The sequence below is a fragment of the Jaculus jaculus genome, chromosome 13 (genome assembly GCF_020740685.1).
Source record: "Jaculus jaculus isolate mJacJac1 chromosome 13, mJacJac1.mat.Y.cur, whole genome shotgun sequence".
Classification (NCBI taxonomy): domain Eukaryota; kingdom Metazoa; phylum Chordata; class Mammalia; order Rodentia; family Dipodidae; genus Jaculus; species Jaculus jaculus.
This window is the reverse complement of record NC_059114.1, coordinates 24865895-24887501: the sequence shown is the minus strand read 5'-3', so window position 1 is coordinate 24887501 and position 21607 is coordinate 24865895. Positions and strand designations below refer to the sequence as shown.

The 21607-nt window shown below is 47.7% G+C and overlaps 1 protein-coding gene across 1 annotated transcript in view; it reads right to left on the bottom strand.

The window, feature by feature from the left end:
- Kdm2b (lysine demethylase 2B) overlaps positions 1 to 21607 on the bottom strand; it is a 131303-nt gene that overhangs the window by 9884 nt on the left and 99812 nt on the right. Inside the window, exons 13-21 of the mRNA XM_045132118.1 lie at positions 9518 to 9661; positions 8495 to 8581; positions 8054 to 8314; positions 7731 to 7844; positions 7100 to 7138; positions 6253 to 6932; positions 5278 to 5441; positions 5030 to 5191; positions 3792 to 4010 (exon numbers count right to left, since the gene is read on the bottom strand). Of these exons, the coding sequence (XP_044988053.1) occupies positions 3792 to 4010; positions 5030 to 5191; positions 5278 to 5441; positions 6253 to 6932; positions 7100 to 7138; positions 7731 to 7844; positions 8054 to 8314; positions 8495 to 8581; positions 9518 to 9661 (1870 nt within the window). The remainder of the gene's footprint in view (positions 1 to 3791; positions 4011 to 5029; positions 5192 to 5277; positions 5442 to 6252; positions 6933 to 7099; positions 7139 to 7730; positions 7845 to 8053; positions 8315 to 8494; positions 8582 to 9517; positions 9662 to 21607) is intronic.

Sequence of the window (21607 nt, the reverse complement as noted above, 5' to 3'; positions counted from 1 at the left end):
ACTCTACCTCAGGCTGACCTGGAATTCATTCTGTATTCTTAGGGTGGCCTTGAATTCATGCCGATCCTACCTCTGCCTCCCAAGTGCTTCTCCTTTCTGTTGGTAGTGAGCACTGGAGAGACTCAAATCTCATCAAAGTGCTGACAAGTGACTATGGAGGGTTCAGCACTAAATGAGACATCTCTATCACACTCTTCAAGGCTTAGGGACCACTGTAGAAAAGGGGTGACAAGAATGTAAGAACCAAAAGGAGGGAAGGAGTACTATGCAATACTGTCTTCCAGACACACAGTGTCCATGGCATTCATGGCCTCTCAGTGGTTGATACTACCTACATAAGACCTGTATAACAGGATGAAAAAATGATGACATCAAAATAGAAGACGGGGCTGGAGAGGTAGTTTAGTGGTTAGGGCACTTGCTTACAAAGCCTAAAGACCCAAGTTTGACTCTCCAGATCCCAGGTAAGCCAGACACACAAAGGTGAGGCAAGTGTAAGGCACATATGCCCATTAGGTGGTGCAACATTCTGGAATACAAATGCAGTGGCTGAGGCCCTGGTATACCAATTCTCTCTTCTCTCTAAAATAAAATTAAAAAAAAAAAAAAACCAAACAAACCACTACCACCACCACCAACAAAAAAACCCCAGAAGATTAATCCCAGCAGTAAGAGGCAGAGGTAGAACTGTTGTGAATTCGAGGCCACTCTGAGACTACAGAGTGAATTCCAGGTCAGCCTGGGCTACAGTGAGACCCTATTTCGAAAAACCAAAAAGAGGGACTAACTGGAAAGAATGGATTATAGAGGTAGAGGGACTTGGAAGAATGAAAAGGGAAGGCAAGGTGGTAGGATGGGATTATGATCATGGTATACTGTATGGGATTTGTTAGCAACATGTTAAAAAAAAGAAAGCCAAACAAGAGATAATCAATAAACTTAGGAAAGGAAAGTACAGAAGCAGATGAGTCTGCATAGGATCCCAAAGGTGTTTGGCAGTTGCTGTACCAGAAGCAACAGACACTTTGGGCATGGGTTAGAAACAGGATGACTGGATGAAGATTGGCTGAAAGAGCAGTAAGATGCTCAGATCCCCCCACCCATCAGCAGAAGAGGGGGGTCTTGGTCTCCAAAGGGGAAAAGTATGTCTCTAGATTGGGCACCACAAGATATAGAAGGCAGGAAAACTTACTCAATAACAAGGGCTAAGGAACAATTTACCTGCTAAGAGTTGGTTACCCCCAGCTTCCTTCTACTAAGCCCCAGAATACTGGCAGATGAGCCCACACCCTTCTAGTTGGGATCAAAGAGTTGACTCTGACCATCCTAAGAGGAAGAAAAGAATCTAGTGTCCATGTTTCTCTAAAGACAGAAGCCACGCAGACCACCCTTTAACTGTTGTCTATGGCAGATAAGTTCTAAATACCTGCTGAGAGTTTCTGTCATCCTTGACTAGACAGTTGGTGAGACAACCACTCATGAACATTCAATATTGTGAGGACAGCCTCAAGAATATAGTTTGAAGGGCTGGAGGGATGGCTTAGCAGTTAAGACATTTGCCTGCAAAGCCAAAGGACCCAGGTTCGATTCCCCAAGACCCATGTTAGCCAGATGCACAAGGGGGCGCACGTGTCCGGAGTTCAGTGGCTGGAGGCCCTGGTGTGGCCAATCTCTCTCTCCCCTCTTTCTGTCAAATAAAAATATACATTCATACATATATACACATACATATACATTCAGAATATAGTTTGAAGGCTAGAGAGATGGCTCAGTGGTTAAAGGCTATTTCTTGCAAAGCCTAACACCTGGGTTTGATTCCCTAGTATCCAATAAAGTCAGACACACAATGTAAAGCATGTGTTTAGTCTGTGGTGGTAGCAGCCCTTGGTACGCCTACACTCACCCTTTCTGCCTCTCTTAAATATTTTAAAAAAGAATGTAGCTTGAAAAATTAAAACAAGGTTAAACTATATGAAATTACTGCACACCCATTTTTTTTCCTTTGGTGGTTTTTGGAGGTAGGGTCTCACTATAGCTCAAGCTGACCTGGAATTCACAACACAGTCTTAGGTTGGACTCGAACTCATAATGGATCCTCCTACCTTGACCTGAGTGCTTTTTTATTTAATGAGGGGGTGGGGATTGAGAACACGGGCATGCCAGGGCTTCTAGCCACTGCAAATGAATTCCAGATTCATGTACCACCATGTATATGCATCTAGCTTACATGGGTTTTGGGGAATCGAACCTGAGTCCTTAGTTTTAATAGGCAGCCACCTTAACCACTAAGCCATCTCTCTAGCCCGTTTTCTTTTTACATTTACTTGTTAGCAGAGTGAGAGACAGACAACAGAGAATGAATGGGTGCCTAGGGCCTCCAGCCACTGCAAAAGGACTTGAGATGCATATACTACTTTATGCATCTGGCTTCACATGAGTACTGGGGAATCACACTCAGGTCCTTAGGCTTTGTAGCAAGCATCTATATTGCTGAGTCATCTTTCTACCCCATTACACAATTTTTTTAAAAAAAATTTCATTTCTATATTTCAGAAAACCTACTTGAATACACTTTGAAACAAGAGTACAACAAAATAGAATATACTTCAAATGTTGAATATACAAACTATTATAGTTCAAATCTGAACACTGGTACTTTCCCTCTTAAACGTCAACTAAAAAAGGAGAAAAAGAAAGGGGGAGAACGAAGGCCATTACACAATTAAAAAAAAAAATTATGAAAGAGATAGAGGGAGACAGAGAGAATAGACGCACCAGGGCCTCTATCCACTGCAAACGAACTCTAGACATACGTCCCACTTTATGTACCTGGCTTTGCATGGGTACTGGGGAAATCGAACCCAGGTCCATAGGCTTTGCAGGCAAATGCCTTAACTACCAAGCCATCCTTCTATCCCTATACAACTATTTTATTCAAATAAATACTTATTTTTGGTTTTTCGAGGTAGGGTCTCACTGTAGCCCAGGCTGACCTGGAATTCACTATGTAGTCTCCGGGTGGCTTCAAACTCATGGTGATCCTCCTACTTCTGCCTCCCAAGTGCTGAGATTAAAGGTGTGTGCCATGATGCCTGGCAATATCTGGTTACTTCTTGGGAAAAATTCAAATCATTCCCACTTCTTATCCAAACATAATATCCTAACTCCAGACCATCTACCAGGCTAACACCGGGTTAGCTAAGTTAAAGCCAGACAGCACTGCCTCTGTCCATCTCATTGTACAAACAACCAAGCTCCGAATCCTTCAGAACCAACTCCAGCCCTACTAGCAACAAAAAGGATGGGGATCCTACAATGTGTGTGAGACACAGAACAATGGAACTGTAGGGTTTTAACATGAGGTTCCTTGTTAGGTAAGGTCCTGAGGGGTAAAGGATGACAACAAGGGCAGAAACTAAACTTGTGCCCGACTGCTAGCCCATGGGTCAAAGCCCTGTTTGTAGTGGCCCACCTCACTAGCCATCTCTGTCCCTGACACCCTGGCCGTCAGGCACCAGCTTTTTCCTACCACCCTGGAGAAGCTCTCCCTAGCCTGTATGTTGGATCAGGAACTACTGCCATATACTCTCACTCCTGTCAGCATTGTTTTGTTTTTTTGGGCAGTAATAATTCCAATCTAATAGTAACTTCCTCTCTAAACTTGGTAGTCTCATTTATTGGTATTCCCTAGCACCCAGTACTACCAAAACATAGTAGATACAATTCTTAACAAATATCCAACACCCAGCTATCCCATAGGTACTGGGCAGGCCTGCAGGACCCTACCTCACCTGACAGGTTGATCTCAGTCAGAGAGTCTCGGGTGGTAGTGCCGACTGCAGTGAGCAGGTTGATGGACTGGTCGGTGACATGGTTACAGTAGCTGAGGTGGAGCTTGGAGAGCAGGGGCATGTGGCGGATGATGAGTCGTAGGGAGGCATCTGTGATGTCCAGGCCAGCCAAGCGCAGTTCCACAATGTTCCGGAGCTTGCTCCGATTGTCCATCTGGCCTGGTGGGCAGGTTAGGAGAACATAACCAGCAACATTAAGTCACACTGATAGTTAAGGGTCTACCAGATAGGTATGACCTTTGATTTCTTGTACTTACCAAGTATACCCCTTGAGCCAGAATTCTAGCATTTAAAAATCACAAGACTCCACCTAAGGATTTATACTTCTAGATTGTCCAGAAAATCAGGACCCATGATAGGGAGGCTCTGGCTCTGAACTGTGGCTGTTCAGACTATATTTACTCCACATGTATTTATTGCTTGCTCAGGTAGTTCTCGCCTTTCCCTTCTAGAAGATGTAGAAACACCAAGCCTATATTCCACCTAATGATAATCAGCCAAAAGGCACAGAGACAGGTCCTCATCCCCTACATACACCATTTGAACTGCTGGTGGTGGTGGGAGGGGGCAGTGACCTATGAACATGCTATGCTTTGAGACTCCACCCAATTACCTTTAAGATTTATGCTTTAAGATTAAGGCAACAGGGCTGGAGAGATGGCTTAGCGGTTAAGCGCTTGCCTGTGAAGCCTAAGGACCCCGGTTCGAGGCTCGGTTCCCCAGGTCCCACGTTAGCCAGATGCACAAGGGGGCGCACGCGTCTGGAGTTCATTTGCAGTGGCTGGAAGCCCTGGCGCGCCCATTCTCTCTCTCTCCCTCTATCTGTCTTTCTCTCTATGTCTGTCGCTCTCAAATAAATAAATAAAAAATGAACAACAACAAAAAAAAAGATTAAGGCAACAGAGAAACAGTAAAACTCAGGCAGAGCTCAAGGAGTGAAAATGGTAAGTGCACAGGAGCCTCTGCCATCTCTGGAACCCCTTGTCCCTGAAGCTGGCTGAGAACACAGTAGTAAATTTTCTGCCTTGGGTTCTTCCTCGAAGGACCAAGGTCAGAGAGGGCAGACGACATAAAAACCAGATGGGGCCTGTGGTCAGCCTCAGATCCAACAGTACAGAGCTGAATCACCCACCCCCCAAGAGACAGGCTCTCTGGGACAGTTCCAGTTGGCATCTGACCTGGCCTGTTGTCTGTGGGCGGGGACAGGAGATCCCGCATCTGGGCATCCTTTAGTCCTTCTACCCACTGGACATCAAGGGTCCGAAGCAATGGACAACTAGAGCTACAGAGGGCAGAGACTGCAATCCATGAGCAGCCGGATAGCACCAAGTCTCGGAGCCCTGGGGAAACAGAAGAGGGTGTGAGTCCGGCAACATGCTCCAGCCCCCACTACTGTACATTTAGGGTTCCTTAGACCAGAGCTCACCAGGCAACCGGTTGATGAGCCAGCTCAGCTGCTTCTTGGAGATATTGGTCCAGCTGAGGTCAAGGGAGACAGGCTGTCGCCGGATGATGCCGCTCAGCATCAGGGGTGTGATGGACTTGCAGTGGTTCAGGTCAATACGGGTCCACAACCGCTTATCGCAGCACCTGGGAACCAGGAACAGCAGTGGGGACATGATCAGAGTTGGGGGCTTACTTGGAAGCCCCTGCATAGTTGTGACTTTCCTCTACCTGCCATACTCAAGGGGGAAGTTCCCCCCCACCCCCGCCTTTTTTTCCGAGGAAGGGTTTCACTCTAGCTCAGGCTGACCTGGAATTCACTATGTAGTCTCAATGTGGTGGCCTTGAACTCATGGCAATTCTCCTAGCTTTGCCTCCCAAGTGCTGAGGTTAAAGGCATATAGCACCACACCCAGCAATTTTTTCTTTTTAGAGGTAGGTTCTTGCTCTAGCCCAGGGTTGATGAAGAACTTATTCTGTAGACCCAGGCTGGCCTTGAACCCACAGTGATCCTTCCTCCCTCAGCCTCCACACCCACCACACCCAGCTTAGGGGGGAAGCTCTTTAACTCAGCCCTTTATAAACTTTTCTGCTTAGCACCCATCTTTGCTGATGGCCACATGTCCCTACAGCATGTGCTGGCACCTACTTACTACCAAGTATCTCCAGGTTGGCTTGCTCATGTGTGAGGGTAAGGCCAGAAATTCTGAAAATGTCAGGCTACAATAAGTCAGTACTGGCTCTCAATCCCTGCTAACTGTGAAGACTTCAAGAACTGTGCTTCTTAGCTTTTCACATGAGGAAAGGACATTGGTCCCTCCCCTAACAAAGACTGGGCTGAGGAGCAACAGCCCAGGCCTCTGTGGCACATCACTAGGCTCCAGTGACTCAAGCAGAACATGTGCTGTCAGGGCAGTCCCCAGCTGCAACCTAATCCCTACCCCAGGTGGTTCCTCACCAGCGGTTCCAGGTCCTACAGACCCGCATGCACACACACAGATCTTGGTGGCTGAGGTAGCTGAAGACGGCCATCCACACCTCCCTGTGCATGACGTGGGCTGCCCCATCATCCAGGGGCAGCGAGTCAGGTGGGGGGCTGATGGGTGGTGGCCGGATCACATGGCGCTCCATCTGGATGCACTTGGGTGGGGAGACAGAAGGTGGGGGACGGGAGATAACACGGGGTGGGCTCCGCAGGCTGGGCCCCAACGGATGCCGCAGCTCCCGAGGGGTGCCATTGAGCCCCTTGCTGAAGCGGTGGGGGCGCTCACAGAGGCCTATTGGTCGCTTGGGCTCCTCATTCTCACTCTCAGGCTCTGACTTGATGGGCTGGTGGTTCTCGTGGGCCAGGCTGCTTTCTGTCTTCTGGATCTCATGGTTGAGCTCTTTGCTCAGCTCTTTGCTCAGCTCTTTGTTGGGAAGCCGCCGTTTCCGGCGCATCTTCACCTTCTTCTTTTCCTCCGGACCCTCGGCCCCCTCAGTGCTGGGCCCAGCGGTGGGAGAGCTGGAGCGTGAGTGGTCACTCTCCCTGGTCTTAGGGGGTGCCTCGGGCAGATCGTCCTCTGGTTCCTGCTTGAAGCGCCGGAGGGGCTTGCTGGTCAGTGCCAGCCTGTCTTCGGAGTTCTTCCAGGACCGCCTCTGTGGGAAGGGAAGGGAGCGTGAGCGGCAGGTGGTCAGCGTAGTTTAAGTAGGTGTCTACCCCAGGCTTCCCCACCCTGTTATGGGACACGGGGGCCACTGGGAGTGCTGCCTACAGCTCTGACAGCTGGAAGCAAGCTGGGACATGAGGGCGGGGAAGATGGTACCTTTTTCCTGAAAAGCTTATCTTCTTTGCCAGGTTTTAGCTGAATGGGAAAAAAGGATACAGAGCTTGTTCTCAGGCTGGAGGAGAATGACCCTCTTACCATCCCACCCCACTGCGAGCCCAGTCTCTAGAACAGGGGCCTGAGGGACACCCTTCCCACAAAACCATCTCCTTCACTTTTGCCTGACAGCATAGCACTGCCTGAAGCTGGAAATGGGAGAATGGTTGTTTGTCCCCACCCACCTAACCTCCCATCCCAGACAAAACAGAGACTGCAGCTACATATCACAGCAGTCTCAGCTCAGGGAGCCTGGACTATAGACTAGGCTGGTGATATTCCCAGCCAAGACTAGGCCATGAGCTGCTTCAAGCGCCACCTTGTGGCCAGTAATGGCAAGGTCAATGGGCGGATCCTCACGTTCCCTGGACTGGCAGGACTTCCCAGCTGCAGCTTCAGCTTTGATCCCAACCAACCAAGGCTCTCCTCACAGAACTTCCCAGGCCTACTGCAGACATGAAGTCAGGCCTCAGGAAGATCTGTGGCAATGAGCTAGGGGTATTAAGGGGTAGGAAAGAGGACAGCTCAGACTTGCAAGTCGCCAGGGCCTCAGGAAGGTGGGGCATGGGAGCACCTGCTGCTGGAAGTAAGTGAGACTGGATCTCCACCAAGGGCTGAGGCTGCTGCCTAGAGGGGGCCTCGGCGAGTGGTGAGAGGAGGAACCGGGGGACGTTTGAAGCGTCGAGGCCTAAAGGGGGTGGGAAGAGGAGTGACTTTGCTGGTTTTTCTCCTTCTTTTGGGCCAGGCTCTCAGGACTCAGGTGACCTGCTCAGGGCAGCTCTTAAGAGGCCAGGATCCCGGGTTCTACCCATAAACCTTCCATGGCCCCCACCCGCCATCCCACACTCAAGACCAGCCAAATCACCCTTCCCCTGCCCAGGGCTTCCCCATCCGTACTCGCTTGCGTCCACTCAGCTCTTGGGGCTTCTCGTATTTCCGCTTCCTCCTCAGGTGTACATCATCCGACTTTCGGCGCAGGACGGCCTCTGGAGGCACCTTCTTGGGGTGCTCATCTGACCTGCGTCTAGGTGCTTCTTCACATTCACTTCTCCGCTTGGCAGGCTCCTGCCCTTCCTTGTTGTCCCGGTTCATCTTCTGCTCCTTGAGCAGGGAGCCAGGCAGGTTGGAGGCATACTTAAAGCCAGGGCCACGCTTTTGCTTGTAGGCCAAAAAGAGAGAAGGAACAATCCAACTGTATATCTTTGGACTTGCCCTTCCTCCTCCTCAGCCCGCTCCACCCCACCTGCCTGACAACCTGGGGACAGGCTGGTCCTGGCAAGGCCCTGCCCACTCTTCTCTGCCAACCAGACCCGACCAGGGCTTGGAGCCCGCACTCACTTTCCCGGTCTTGCCAGCATGGTTACACTTCGGACACTCCCAGCAGTTGGGAAGCTCATCGTTGACCACACCCTCTGATTCCTTAATCTGCAAGGACAGGCCAGGACTCAGTGAGCAGGGAAGGGCACTCACATAGTCTATAAAGGCGTGGGGTCTCTTCTAGTATGCTTGAATCATTCACACCCCACCCTAAAACTTGTGAAATGATGGCTCTGGGTTCTACCCTGAGCTATGCTGGGCCAGTAATTCCTTCATCTCAGTGGGTAAGGGCCCTTGACCATGAGACAGCAAGTACACTCACCTCACTAGGGGTTTGAGCAGACCTAGGGAAAGCAATCAGCTCAGTGTCTAGCAGTCTAGCATGCATAAAGGACCTACCACATGATGTGTCCTTCACCTTACCTAAGGGACAGGGAGAAATTGCCAGGTAATTACAATGAACAGGACCTAGGACGACACAGCATCTCCTTCAGGGGTGTGTGCATGTGTGACAAGGGAACAAGAGCCAAAACAAGCCAGAGCTACTGCAGATCTCAAGTTTCAGCCCACAGAAACACAGGCTGGCTCTGCATTCTCCTGGGACAGAGACATGTGCCAGCTGCCTAAGGTGGAACCTGCTGCTTGAGTCAGGCAAGCACAGAGGTCACCAGAAGGCAGCCCTGTCCTAGCACACCAAGTAATCAGTTCCTGGTGCAGAGGCACAGGACAGCAACCATCTGTTGCTCAGAAGTCATCCTCTCTGGCTCAGCTGCCTCAGCTCTGTTTTCTGTCTGTAAGGCCCGGACCTTGCTGTGGCTCTGAGGTACTAGACAATGGTTTCTTCACAGGCAATCGCTTCCTGTCCTGGGCTTGTCACCTAACCCAGAATTCCCTAGAGTTGTGGACTCTCTAGGAATTCATTCAGCATACCCGCTGCACCTCACGCTGCTACATCAGCACCACGGGGGGAGGCGGGAGGAGGTGGTGGTGGTGGTGGTGGTTTGTGTTGGTAGGGGGCATGTTCAGGGCCCCTGAGATTGCTACCTTAAGGCATCCAGGGTGGATGATCTCATTGCAGATGGAGCACTCCATGAGCATGAGGTTGAACTTGCCTTCTTCTTCCTCCACTGTGTCCTCTTTCCCTGCCTCGCCACAGACAAGGCACACGGCGGTGTGGGGAAGCACTGGCTGAGGAGCCAAGAAACACAAAAGTCAGGTGGGAGGGAGGGGAGGAGGGAGGACAGACCCCTCTGGAGAGCAGGCCAAGGGCAATAAGCTGCTCTCTTGGGACTGCCAGGAGAGGGCAGAAGCTGACCCAGGCAAATTTAGTCACTTGTTCACACATTATCAGGCTGTTACTTCTATGTGCCAGGTATTCTGTAAGAGCTAGAATATAGCAATGAAAAAGACAGACCAAAATCTCAGCCATCCTGAGTTTATCTCCCCCACCTACCCACCAAATGAGAGGGAGGGAGGGAGGGAGGGATGAATGAGACTTGGTGTGCCAGGGCCTCCAGCCACTGCAATCAGCTCCACTTGCATGCACCACTTTGTGTGCATGTGCAACCTTGTGCCACCTTGTGCTGGCTTACATGAGATCTGGAGATTTGAACATAGGTCCTTGGGTTAAGGGCAAGCACCTCAAGCACTAAGCCACCTATCCAGCCCCTGAGCGTATCTTTTAGTAGAGACAGGTAAAGACAGACAAGGGCCATAGGAAAAACAAGGTAGGGAGAACCAGGGGTAAAGGTGGAAGCAGGCTAATTTTAAATGAGGTCAGGCAAGAACTTCCATTTAGAAAAGACCTAAAGAAAGTGGAGCCTGTGCCCAGCCAGGCTCTTCAGAGTAAGACATGCTTTGCCTTCCGTCTGCACGGAGTCACTACTGCAATGGCAGAATAAAATGGGGCTCTGGGGAGATGGCTCAGTGGTTAAAGGCACTTTCTTATAAAGCTTGTAGGTCCAAGTTCGATTCCCCAGCACCATAAAGCCAGAAACACAAAGTGGCACACGTGTCTGAGTTTATTTGCAGTGTTGAAGAGGTCCCGCAACTCTAGCACATTCATATTCTCTTTTCCCTCCCTCCCTCTCTCACAAATATATAAAAAATAAAATCATGGGTAGATGAAAACTCTGGGGTCCTTAGTACTAGAGGCCAGGTCCAGGTGTCCCAGCAGCCATGGCTACTCAGGTCTACATAAACTCTGAAAAGATCACAAGTTCTACTTAATGCCTCAATCCTTAAACATATATCCTTCCTGCATAGGAAATACGCACAGAGCTTCCTCATGCTGTGGGACCGTATCAATGGAAAAATACACAAGACTATGTAAGTTATAAGCTGAACTGACTACCTCCTCCACAGAACATCTTTAATTTATTTTTTAAAGACAGGTAACCCAGGTTGGCCTTGAACTTAAGATCACCTCCCACACTTCCTCAGTGCTGGGGTGCCACCATGTCCAGCACAAAACACCATTTTTACTTGGAAAAACTAGTGGGTACTGCATGTATGTTCTTGAAGACAAAAGAACTGAGCCTGTCATTTCTTGAAAAATAACTGACATTTGGTACTGCTGACAAAATTCAAGTATCTGAAGGAAAACATAGTTTTCCTTCATTGAGAAGCCTTTCCATGAACTAGAATAGCCTTTTCTGATGCAACTGATGGTGATATGAACCGATTTGATTATATGTGCATATGTATATAGTGTAATGGCATGTGGCAATCTTTGGAAAAAAATCTGCCTCAGTGAGCCAGTATTTCCAAATGACCAAGTATAATGTTACAACATCCTTCAGGAGCAAATGAACCACTCACAAGGCAAGACCATTTAAAATGTAACACAAAAGACTACTGACACAATTTCAGATTCTACTTTGCAACTAATCTTTGTGTTTTTTTATTTTTTATTTTTTAGGTTTTTTGAGGTAGGGTCTCACTCTAGCCCAGGCTAACCTGGAATTCACTATGGAGTCTCAGGGTGGCCTTGAACTCACAGCAATCCTCCTACCTCTGCCTCCCAAGTGCTGGGATTAAAGGCGTGTGCCACCACGCCCGGCTTATTTTTTATTTTTGAGGTAGGGTCTCACTCTAACCCAGACTGGCCTGGAAATCAGTGATCCTATCTCTGCTTCCCAAGTGCTAATCTAACTAATCTCTAAGAAAATGCTATCTGTGGAGTTTGGGTGGAATATTAAAGAGTATCCAGCCGGGCGTGGTGGCGCACGCCTTTAATCCCAGCACTCGGGAGGCAGAGGTAGGAGGATCACCGTGTGTTCAAGGCCACCCTGAGACTACAGAGTTACTTCCAGGTCAGCCTGGACCAGAGTGAGACCCTACCTCGAAAAACCAAAAAAAAAAAAAAAAAAAAAAAAAAAAAAAAAAAAAAAAGAGTATCCACAATCACCTGCAGAAGCTACTAACATACTCCCTTGTCAAAATATCTACCTGTGGGAGGCAGATTTTCATCATTCTCTATCCAAATAAATATAGCAGATATGAAAATCCAAGTCTTTCTAGTGAACCATATGAAAGAGATTCACAGGAACACAAAACACTATCATTCTTCCTCCTTATTATTGTTTTTGGAAAATGTATTTTGGTCCTCACTAAAAAAAAAATGTTATTTGAGGAGGCTGGAGGGATGGCTTAGCAGTTAAGTCACTTGCTTGCAAAGCCAAAGGACCCAAGTCCAATTCCCCAGGATCCACTTAAGCCAGATGCACAAGGTGGCACATGCATCTGGAGTTTGTCTGCAGTGGCTGGAAGCCCTTGGCGTGCCTATTCTCTCTCTCAAAAAAAAAAAAAAAAAAAAAAGTTATCTGAAACCAGGCATGGTGGCGCATACCTTTAATGCCAGCATATGGGAGGCAGAGGTAGGAGGATCACCATGAGTTTGAGGCCACCCTGAGACTACATAGTGAATTCCAGAGCAGCCTGAGCTAGCGCGAGATCCTACCTCTGTTGTGGAAAACTTTTCCCCTGTGGAGATGTGGACATTTTATGGACCAATTTACATGCTGTATCACGGACTTTCCCTTTCTTCATAGTAAAGGTGGGATCTGAGGGGCATGTTCTGTCACCTTCACATTATTGTCTCTTGCCTCACCGACTCCTCTCATGGGTTCCACGTTTTTGGAACCTATGAAGGGTTCTTCAACATCAATCTAACTTGTACTTTGTTTCTTTTTCAGCCTGCTAGCCCTAAGAGACAATGAGCCAGCACCTCTCTAGTCTTCTTTTATCCAATTTACCTGTCAAATCTGAGGCCAAGAGAGAAGATGCCCTTTTCTTATTATAATTCCTCTTTTAAGGTGACAAGTTCTCTATGTGCAGTTATCTCTGCTTCAGCTGAGTGCTTTATTACTCACAATGGCCAGGCCACCTCTGCAGCCGCTTGCCAATACTCTAGTCTCTTATGAGCCATACTCAAAGCCTTCAACACATTCTCTAATCCTTCTACTGTTTTCAGGGCATTCCCATATTGCCATGGTGGACTTCATTTCATCAAACATGCATGCGACTCCATACTACATAGGGGAAATGGCTCCTCCCCAGTCTTCCTCCTGATGGCTCAGCCTGAGTTACCTGTCCTACTACCCATACCAACACCCAGGCTACTGCCACCACAAGAAAGCACACTACCCCACAGTGAGGAAGGATAGCCACATTGGGATTTCCCCCATGGAAACTCCCTCCCCAGCCTCAGTTGCATGCGTTGCTGACCACAGCCAGGACCACAACACTGCTCCTCCCAAACTTATCTTTGGTTCTGCCATACCTCACGTTGGGTGCCAAGTGTTGTGGGAAACTCCTCCAGGGAGATGCAGACATGCATCTTCATCCCAAATAGGACTCAGATATGAGAATAGTACAATTATACCAATACCACCTTGGTGAACCCAATGAGTTTATCTGGGGGGGGGGGTCACTTACAGAACATAAACAGGGGTTACTTATAGGAATGTGGTGACCTCAAGGCAGCCACTTTAATGGAAATTCCTGTGTCAAATTACTCCTTGGATGCTCCTCCCTCAGTCTCAGGATGAGGGTTTACTTACAGAGCATTGTGACTGCAGAGCACCACAGAGAAGTTTCATTCCACCCTGAATGACAACTTCCCCATGGCCGCTTCTAGATGCTCCATGTCCCTGTCCAGGAGTGAGACCACGGAGCAGTCTTTCAGAGGGGCTCACTGTGCTCCTCCCTCTGCCTGGGGGTAAGGGCTTACTTACAGAGCATGGAAACTCCAGACACACCACCTCACTGGAACTCACTGAGCTTCTTGTTCCTCTATCTTTTCCTCTCTATATACACCCCCCCCATCACACGATCTTGTGAGTTATTGTACACAGGTGGTGCAGGGGCACCTAACTCTCAGGTGGGAGTATGATGACCCTCTCTATACCTGCTCTGGTGAGTTGACCCAGCTGCTTTTGATAAAGCTGGCAATAGTTGTTTACACCGTTCAGTGCTGAGGAAATTTGTCATATAACACTCCACCCCCTCCTCCGGCTCTTACATTGTTTCTTCCCCCTCTTGGGCGATTTTCCGAGCCTCACAGAGGACAAGACCAATGTCCATCTATGGCTAAGCATTAGAGTGCTAAGCACTGGAGCACTATGCCACAGCAACAGTCACTAGCTGTGTCTTTCCATCAGCACCAGCTGTTGACTACAACAAGTTCTCCAACCAAAGCTGACCGCAGTAGTAATAATGGTGATACTCTATGGGTGGAAGGACACATGTTTAGCAGGCAATCTGACAGAATCCCCATATCCACCCAACAAAGCAATAGCTGTAGTTTCCCCACTGGGGCCTATAACCTCTCCAACCAAAGGCTTTTGACCAGGCTTTACAGTACCAGACGTGAACTACCTCCTGTGCAGCAGGCCTTAAATCCAATCAGAAAGCTGTTGGCTATACCCAAAACAGTTGTGCCACTACTGCACAGGCAGGCACATCTTGTCTGGCATGTTGGCATTATAGCACACAGGGTTCAAAGCTGAGCAGGGCTGCCGATGACCATTTTTCCCCAGCAGCCTACACAGCACCTTCCAGCACTGTGAAAGCCAGCCAGCAGGGAGGGTGCACCCTATAACCAAATCATGCCATGTCTTCAGCGATAGGGTCTTACCATGTTGTTCTGAAATATAATCAACAACTCATGGCAACAACCTTTTTTCACTTTTGGAAACCTCATGGGCCAACAACTCTTAGGGAGGTAGTCCATCCCTGATGCTATCTATAATCTTTATTCAGCAACCTCATGGCTTATAGGAAGGAGTGCCCTTTTTCAAACAATTTAATTGCTGTCTTTATTGTTCTACCAAACATGTTAGATATTCAGAGGGTAGCACTATGACATTTAACAAGGTCTTGTTTTTTTTGTTTGTTTTGTTTTTCAAGGTAGGGTCTCACTGTAGCCCAGGCTGACCTGGAATTCACTATGTAGTCTCAGGGTAGCCTCGAACTCATAGTAATCCTCTTACCTCTGCCTCCTGAGGGCTGGGATTAAAGACGTGCACCACCACGCCCGGCTTTATTTTTTGAGGTAGTGTCTCACTCTAGCCCAGGCTGACCTGGTCTCAGTGGACTCAAACTTAATACCTCTGTCTCCCAAGTGCTGGGATTAAAGGCGTGTGCCACCACACCCAGCCTTAACAAAGTCTTTTACAGAGGGTAGACAGGATCTCTGAAGGCCCACAGCCATCTATTCCAAAGCAGGCACCAGTTGGTCTCAGGAGGATACTGAAGGAGAACATCAGCAAGGTCCAACACAGCATGGATGGGAGGCGCCACCACACCTAGCTTTCCATAATCTATGGACATTTTCTGTAAACTATTCTGCTTTCTCACCCAAGACTGTTCCTATGGGCTGCCTTGTATCACTCTATCCCTGAAGTGCTCAGAGGAGCCCATTTAAGCTGTTTAGTCCTGCCCAGGGGAAAGCAGAATGAGGCTTGTCTCCAGCATACTGCAGTGCCTGCCCTCTGGACTTACTCTTCCTCCCCCTGGGTTTGACTGGCTCCAGGGGGCAGCACTGAGGCTGCAGTCTTGTCTTACTGTCTCTTCCACCTGGCTGCTGTAATGGTCTCTGGCAAGGTGAGCAATTTCTAGCCCCTGCCTATCTTCTAACCTTAGAGAAATACAGCTCTCTCTCTGGCGGCATAATTGCCCACCTCTATGTCAGGCTTAGTTCCTTTCACCTGAAGCACCCTATCATTCATGCCCTCTTAGAACTGTTCTTCAGGTCTTAAAGCATTCCAGAAGCTTACTAGCACCGCATTTGGCTTTCTGTGAATTTTATCCTTAGCAACTCCAGCTTGACAATTCTTGCCACACTTGCTTCTGAGTGACCCGGAAAGACCTCTGTCTGCTTTGCCTTTTTCTCATCTCTAGAGAAAACTTGTCATACAACAATCTCAAAAAAGAAAAGAAAAAAGTAGGGGATGGAGAGATGGCTCAGTAGTTAAGGTGCTTGCCTACAAAGCCTAAGGACCCTGGTTCTATCTGCCAGTAACCACGTAAGCCAGATACACAAGGTGGTGAATGCATCTGTGACTTTGTGTGCAGTGGCTAGAGGATCTGGTGTGCCCAATCTCTTTTTTTTTTTTTTTTTTTTGAGACACAGTCTCATTCTAGCCCAGGCCAAGCTGGCACTCATATCCTACCTCTGCCTCTGGAATGCTGGGATTAAAGGGGTACGCCACCATGCCCAGGCCATCTCTCTTTCTCTCTCATAAATACATAAATATTATTAAAAATAAAGTAACTACTGCTGAAGACTCCGCATACTTGGGCTGCAAGGTCACTGAGAAATCCTGCTGGAGCTGAGCTGAAAGCCTCCATGTAGACCAGCTGACAGATAGCTGGAAAAAGCCACACTGCATGCAGTTCAATGGGAGAGAGAGAAATCACCAGTGAAGATATTCAACAGGGGTCACTGCAAGCCTTAAATTTGGCCAGCTAAGCCAAATGAGCTAACAGGTCTAATAGTGGCCTATCTGTTATAGGGGAAACCAACTGCTCTCTAATTGGGAGGGAGTATATCCCTAAGACTGAAAACCTAGAAAAGGGTAGTCATGAACCCCAGGGGTGTAACGTCTGCTGATGTTTGCCTAAAAGTATATACTATGCTCAAACTGCCCAGTAAGCACTTCTCTTAATGTTCATACCCATATATTAATGCTATTCTCACTTTTTTTTTCCCCCCAAGGTAGGGTCTCTCTCTGGTCCAGGCTGACCTGGAATTAACTATGTAGTCTCAGGGTGGCCTTGAACTCATGGAGATCCTCCTACCTCTGCCTCCCGAGTGCTGGGATTAAAGGCGTGCGCCACCATACCAGGCACTACTCTCACTTTTGGTTAGAGAAGCTTCTCTTTTCAGAGGGCAATGACCTTGGGATGACTCAGAAGGCACCATGGTGCTGAGAAAAAGTGGCAGAGTGCTCAGCACTGAAACATCTCTATCACACCTTCCAAGGCTCAGAGTCCATTGTGGAAGATGTGGCAGAAAGAATGTAAGAGCCAAAAGGGTAGGACTCCTTACAATGTGCTCCTCCAGACACAAAATGGCCTGGATATCCAGTGCCTATACAAGACCATTATAATAGGAGGAAAAGATCATGACATCAAAATAAAACAGAGACTGATTGAGAGGGGGAGGGAGGAATTACCATGGGTTATTTTCTACAATTATGGAAGTTGACAATAAAAATAAATAAAATGTTTTTTTGTGTGTGTTCTTTTTCTTGAAACCCAGAAATTAGTAAGTAAATAATGTAGGAAAACATGAGCTCACAGGGGTCCACATAATTTTCATGACCACAAAGGAGTGCTGAGACCTTATCATTTGATTTATTTTTTTCGAAGTAGGGTCTCACTGTGGTCCAGGCTGACCTGGAATTCACTATGTAGTCTCAGGGTGGCCTTGAACTCGAGGCAATCCTCCTACCTCTGCCTCCCGAGTGCTAGGATTAAAGGAGTGCACTGCCACACCAGGCCTGTTTTGTTTTTAGTGGTGGGGGGGAAAGGATCAGAGCCTCAAGTAGCCCAGGCTCTCCTCACTATGTAGCTGAGGAAGTTCTTGATCTAGTGTTTCTTCCTTCTGCTTTTACCTCCTGAGTTCTGGGATTAGGGGTATGTACCACCACACCCAGCTAGACTACAAGATTTGAAACCTGATACACCTGATGATAATCAGTGAAGTCAGGGGCCAAGATGCTTTTTGCCATCCTCATGCCCTCCTGGCCTCGTGTCAATTAGTGTCCAGAACTCAGAGGAAGCAAGTTAAGTTTTTAATTAGCCTCAGAATAAGCCAGGATACATACATTCTGTTGGTAGGTGAAAAAGTCTTTTTCAAGTGGTGCTGACATGTGAATTCAAGTAGAACATGTAGAAGAGTCCTTAACTATTTGACAAACAGCAAACAAACAGAAAGGTAGGAAAGTGCTGGATGTGGTGGTGCATGCCTTTAAATTAATCCCAGCATTCGGGAGGCAGAGGTAGGAGGATCACCATGAGTTTGAGGCCACCTGAGACTCCATAGTGAATTCCAGGTCAGCCTGGGCAAGAGTGAGACCCTACCTTGAAAAACCAAGGGGGGGTGGGGGGAAGCAAAGAAAAGAAAAGAAAAAGAAAGGTAGGTAAGAAAGACCACAAGAAAAAGGTCAGAGAAGTGACATAGGAAGCTGTGAGCACAGGTCAGGCTGATCAGAGTGAGGACAGCCATGAGGAGACTGGAGTGGGGTGTAGAATGGAGAGCAGCTCATGTAGTCAAGAAGAAGTGCTGAGGAGGGGACAGACTGAGGCCTGTGGCAGGATGACAGGTGGCACCAGAGGCAAAGCTACTGCAGTGATCCATGGAGGGAGGTGAGTCTGGGTAGGATGGAGGGGATGTCTGAGGAGATACAAAGTCAAAGGAGACTCTACACATCACAAGAAGAGTTGGAAAGGAGGTGGCCTGCATGGGTAACAGTAGGTTAAAAATCAGAGGAAATAACCCAGGCATGGTGGCACACGCACCCAGGAGCCAGAGGTAGAAGGATCGCCATGAATTCGAGGCCATCCTGAGAATACAGAGTAAATTCCAGGTGAGCATGGGCTACAGTGAGACCCTACCTCGGGGGGGGGGGGGGGACCCCAAACAAACAACAGAAATAACAGAGGAAGTAACAGGATTATGTATGCAAATTCCAGACCAACCTAGATTACACAGTGAGATCTTGTCTCAAAAACAAAAATCTGGGCTGGAGAGATTGCTTAGCGGTTAAGCGCTTGCTTGTGAAGCCTAAGGACCCCAGTTCAAGGCTCGATTTCCCAGGACCCACGTTAGCCAGATGCACAAGGGGACACACGCATCTGGAGTTTGTTTGCAGTGGCTCTCTCTCTCTCTGTCCCTCTCAAATACATAAATTTTAAAAAAAATTAAAAAAAAACCCAAAAATCTGATTGCCATGAGTTTGAGGCCACCCTGAGACTACATAGTGAATTCTAGGTCAGCCTGAGCTAGAGTGAGACCCTACCTCGGAAAAAAAAAATTTTTAATTGGGGACTAGACAAGATGGCTCAGCACTTAAAGCCCTTGCCTGCAAAGCCTAATAACCTGTATTTGATTCCTCAGGGCCTAAAGCCAAATACACAAAGAAATGCATGCATCCGGGGTTCTTTTGTAACAGCTGGAAGCCCTGATGTATCCATTCTCTGTCTCTCTTCTCTCTCTTTATGCTTGCAAATAAATAAATCCATATTTATTTAACCCATATAACCCTGGAGATTGCTCCAGGGTTACAGGTGCCTGCTTGCAAAGCCTGATGGCCCAAGTTCAATTCCCCAGCCACTTACATTAAAGCCAGCTGGGTGCTTGTTTGCAGTGGTAAGACATCCTGGCATGACATGCATACATGCATGCATACATATACACACACACAAATAAATAAGTTAATTTTATTTAAAAAAAAAAAATCAAAAACTGCCCAGCATGGTGGCACACATCTTCTTTCTTTCTTTCTTTTTTTTTTTCTTTTTTCGAGGTAGAGTCTCACTCTGGTCCAGGCTGACCTGGAATTAACTCTGTCATCTCAGGGTGGCCTTGAACTCATGGCAATCCTCCTACCTCTGCCTCCCGAGTGCTGGGATTAAAGGCATGCGCCACCACGCCCGGCGGCACACATCTTTAATTGCAGTACTTGCTGAAGTAGGAGGATTGCCATGAGTTGAAAGCCACCCTGAGAATTCATAATGAATTCCAGGCCAGCCTGGGCTAGGGTAAGACCCTCCCCCTCTCCCAAATCACATAAAAATAATAATGAAGGGGGGAAGAAGAAAGAGGAGGAGGAGGAAGGGGTGAGAAGGAAGAGAGGAGAAGGAGATAAATAGAAAACTAGCTGGGCGTGGTGGCGCAAGCCTTTAATTTCAGCAATTGGGAGACAGAGTAGGAGATCGCTGAGAGTTCAAAGCCACCTTGAGACTACATAGTTAATTCCAGGTCAGCCTGAGCTAGTGTGAGACCCTACCACAGAAAAAGAAAAAAGTTGGGCTTGGTGGTGCATGCCTTTAATCCCAGCACTCAGGAGGCAGAGGTAGAAGGATTACTGTGTGTTTGAAGCAGGCCACCCTAAACTACATAGTGAATTCCAGGCCAGCTTGGGCCAGAGTAAGACCCTACCTGGAGGGAAAAAAAAAGGAAAAATAGGCCATGCATAATGGCTCAGGCCTGTAATCCCAGCACTCAAGAGGAAAAGGCAGAATTTTTCCAAGTTCAAGGCCACCCTCGTCTTCATAATGAGTACCAGGGAAGTCAGGGTTACATAGTAACACCCTGTCTCAAAAATAAAATAAAGGGCTGGAAGAATGGCTTAGAAGTTAAGGCGCTTGCCTGCGAAGCCAAAGGACCTAGGTTCAATACCCCAGGAACCCACATTAGCCAGATGCACAAGGGGGTGCACGCATCTGGAGTTCGTTTGCAGCAGTTGGAGGCCCTGGTGTTCCCATTCTCTCTCTCCCTCTTTCTCTGTCAAATAAATAAAAAATATTTTTAAAAATAAAATAAAAATTGAATTATCAGCCTCGAGTGGTGATTTATGCCTTTAATCCCAGCCTGAAGCAGGAGGATCATCATGAGTTTGAGGCCATCTTGGGTACAGTTACAGGTTAGCCTCGGCTAAAATGATACCTTGCCTCAAAACAAACTGGTGTACCAATCCTCTCTGTCTTTGTCTCTCTCTCTAGCAGATAAATACACACACAGATGAAGAGATGGCTCAGTGGTTAAGATGCTTGCCTACAAAGCCTAACAACCCAGGTTCGATTCCCCAGCACCAACATAAAGCCAGGTACACAAAGTGGCACATGTATCTGGATTTGTTTGCAGCATACCTATTCTGTCTATCTCTCTCTGCTTCCAAATAAATAAAGAAAATTTATGAGCCCAATGTGGAGGTTGCTGCCTATGATCCAAGAATCCAAGCACATGGACAGAGGATCAGTAGTTCAAGGTCATAGTGATTACACAATGAGTATTATATATGTGTATGAGGGAGAGAGAGACGGATGTGGTGGCACTCCCAGAATTTAGGAAGCTGAGGAAAGAATACTGCCACAAGCTGAGGCACAAAATTTAAAGAAAGAGAAGAAACTCAGAAGTTGAAGATATATCCCAGAAGCAGACTGCTTGCTGAGCATGCAAAAGCTGTGTGTTCAATTCCCAATAACAGAGAAAGGAAAAAAAGAAGTCATACATGACAAAGTATTTGTGTGTGTGTGCACGTGCTAAGTGAAATAAAAGAAACGCACTGCCTGATTCCACTTACATAAGGTAGGTTTCTAGACTGTTCGACTCACAGAAGCTAAAATAGAATGGTGGTTGCCAGGCGCCGGGCAGCAGAACAAAGGGGAGTAACTCACCAACAAGAGCTCAGGTTTACAAGAGGAACAAGGCCTCTAGGTCAGCAGCACTGCCGCATACAGACAGGTAGTCCCGGTGTACTGTACACTTAAGTGTGGGTGGAGGGTCTGGAGAGATGGCTCAGCAGTTAAGGTGCTTTCCTATGAAACCTAAGGACCCAGGTATGATGCCCTAGTACCCACTGAAAGGCAGATGCACAAGGTGGCACATGTGTCTGCAGTTCA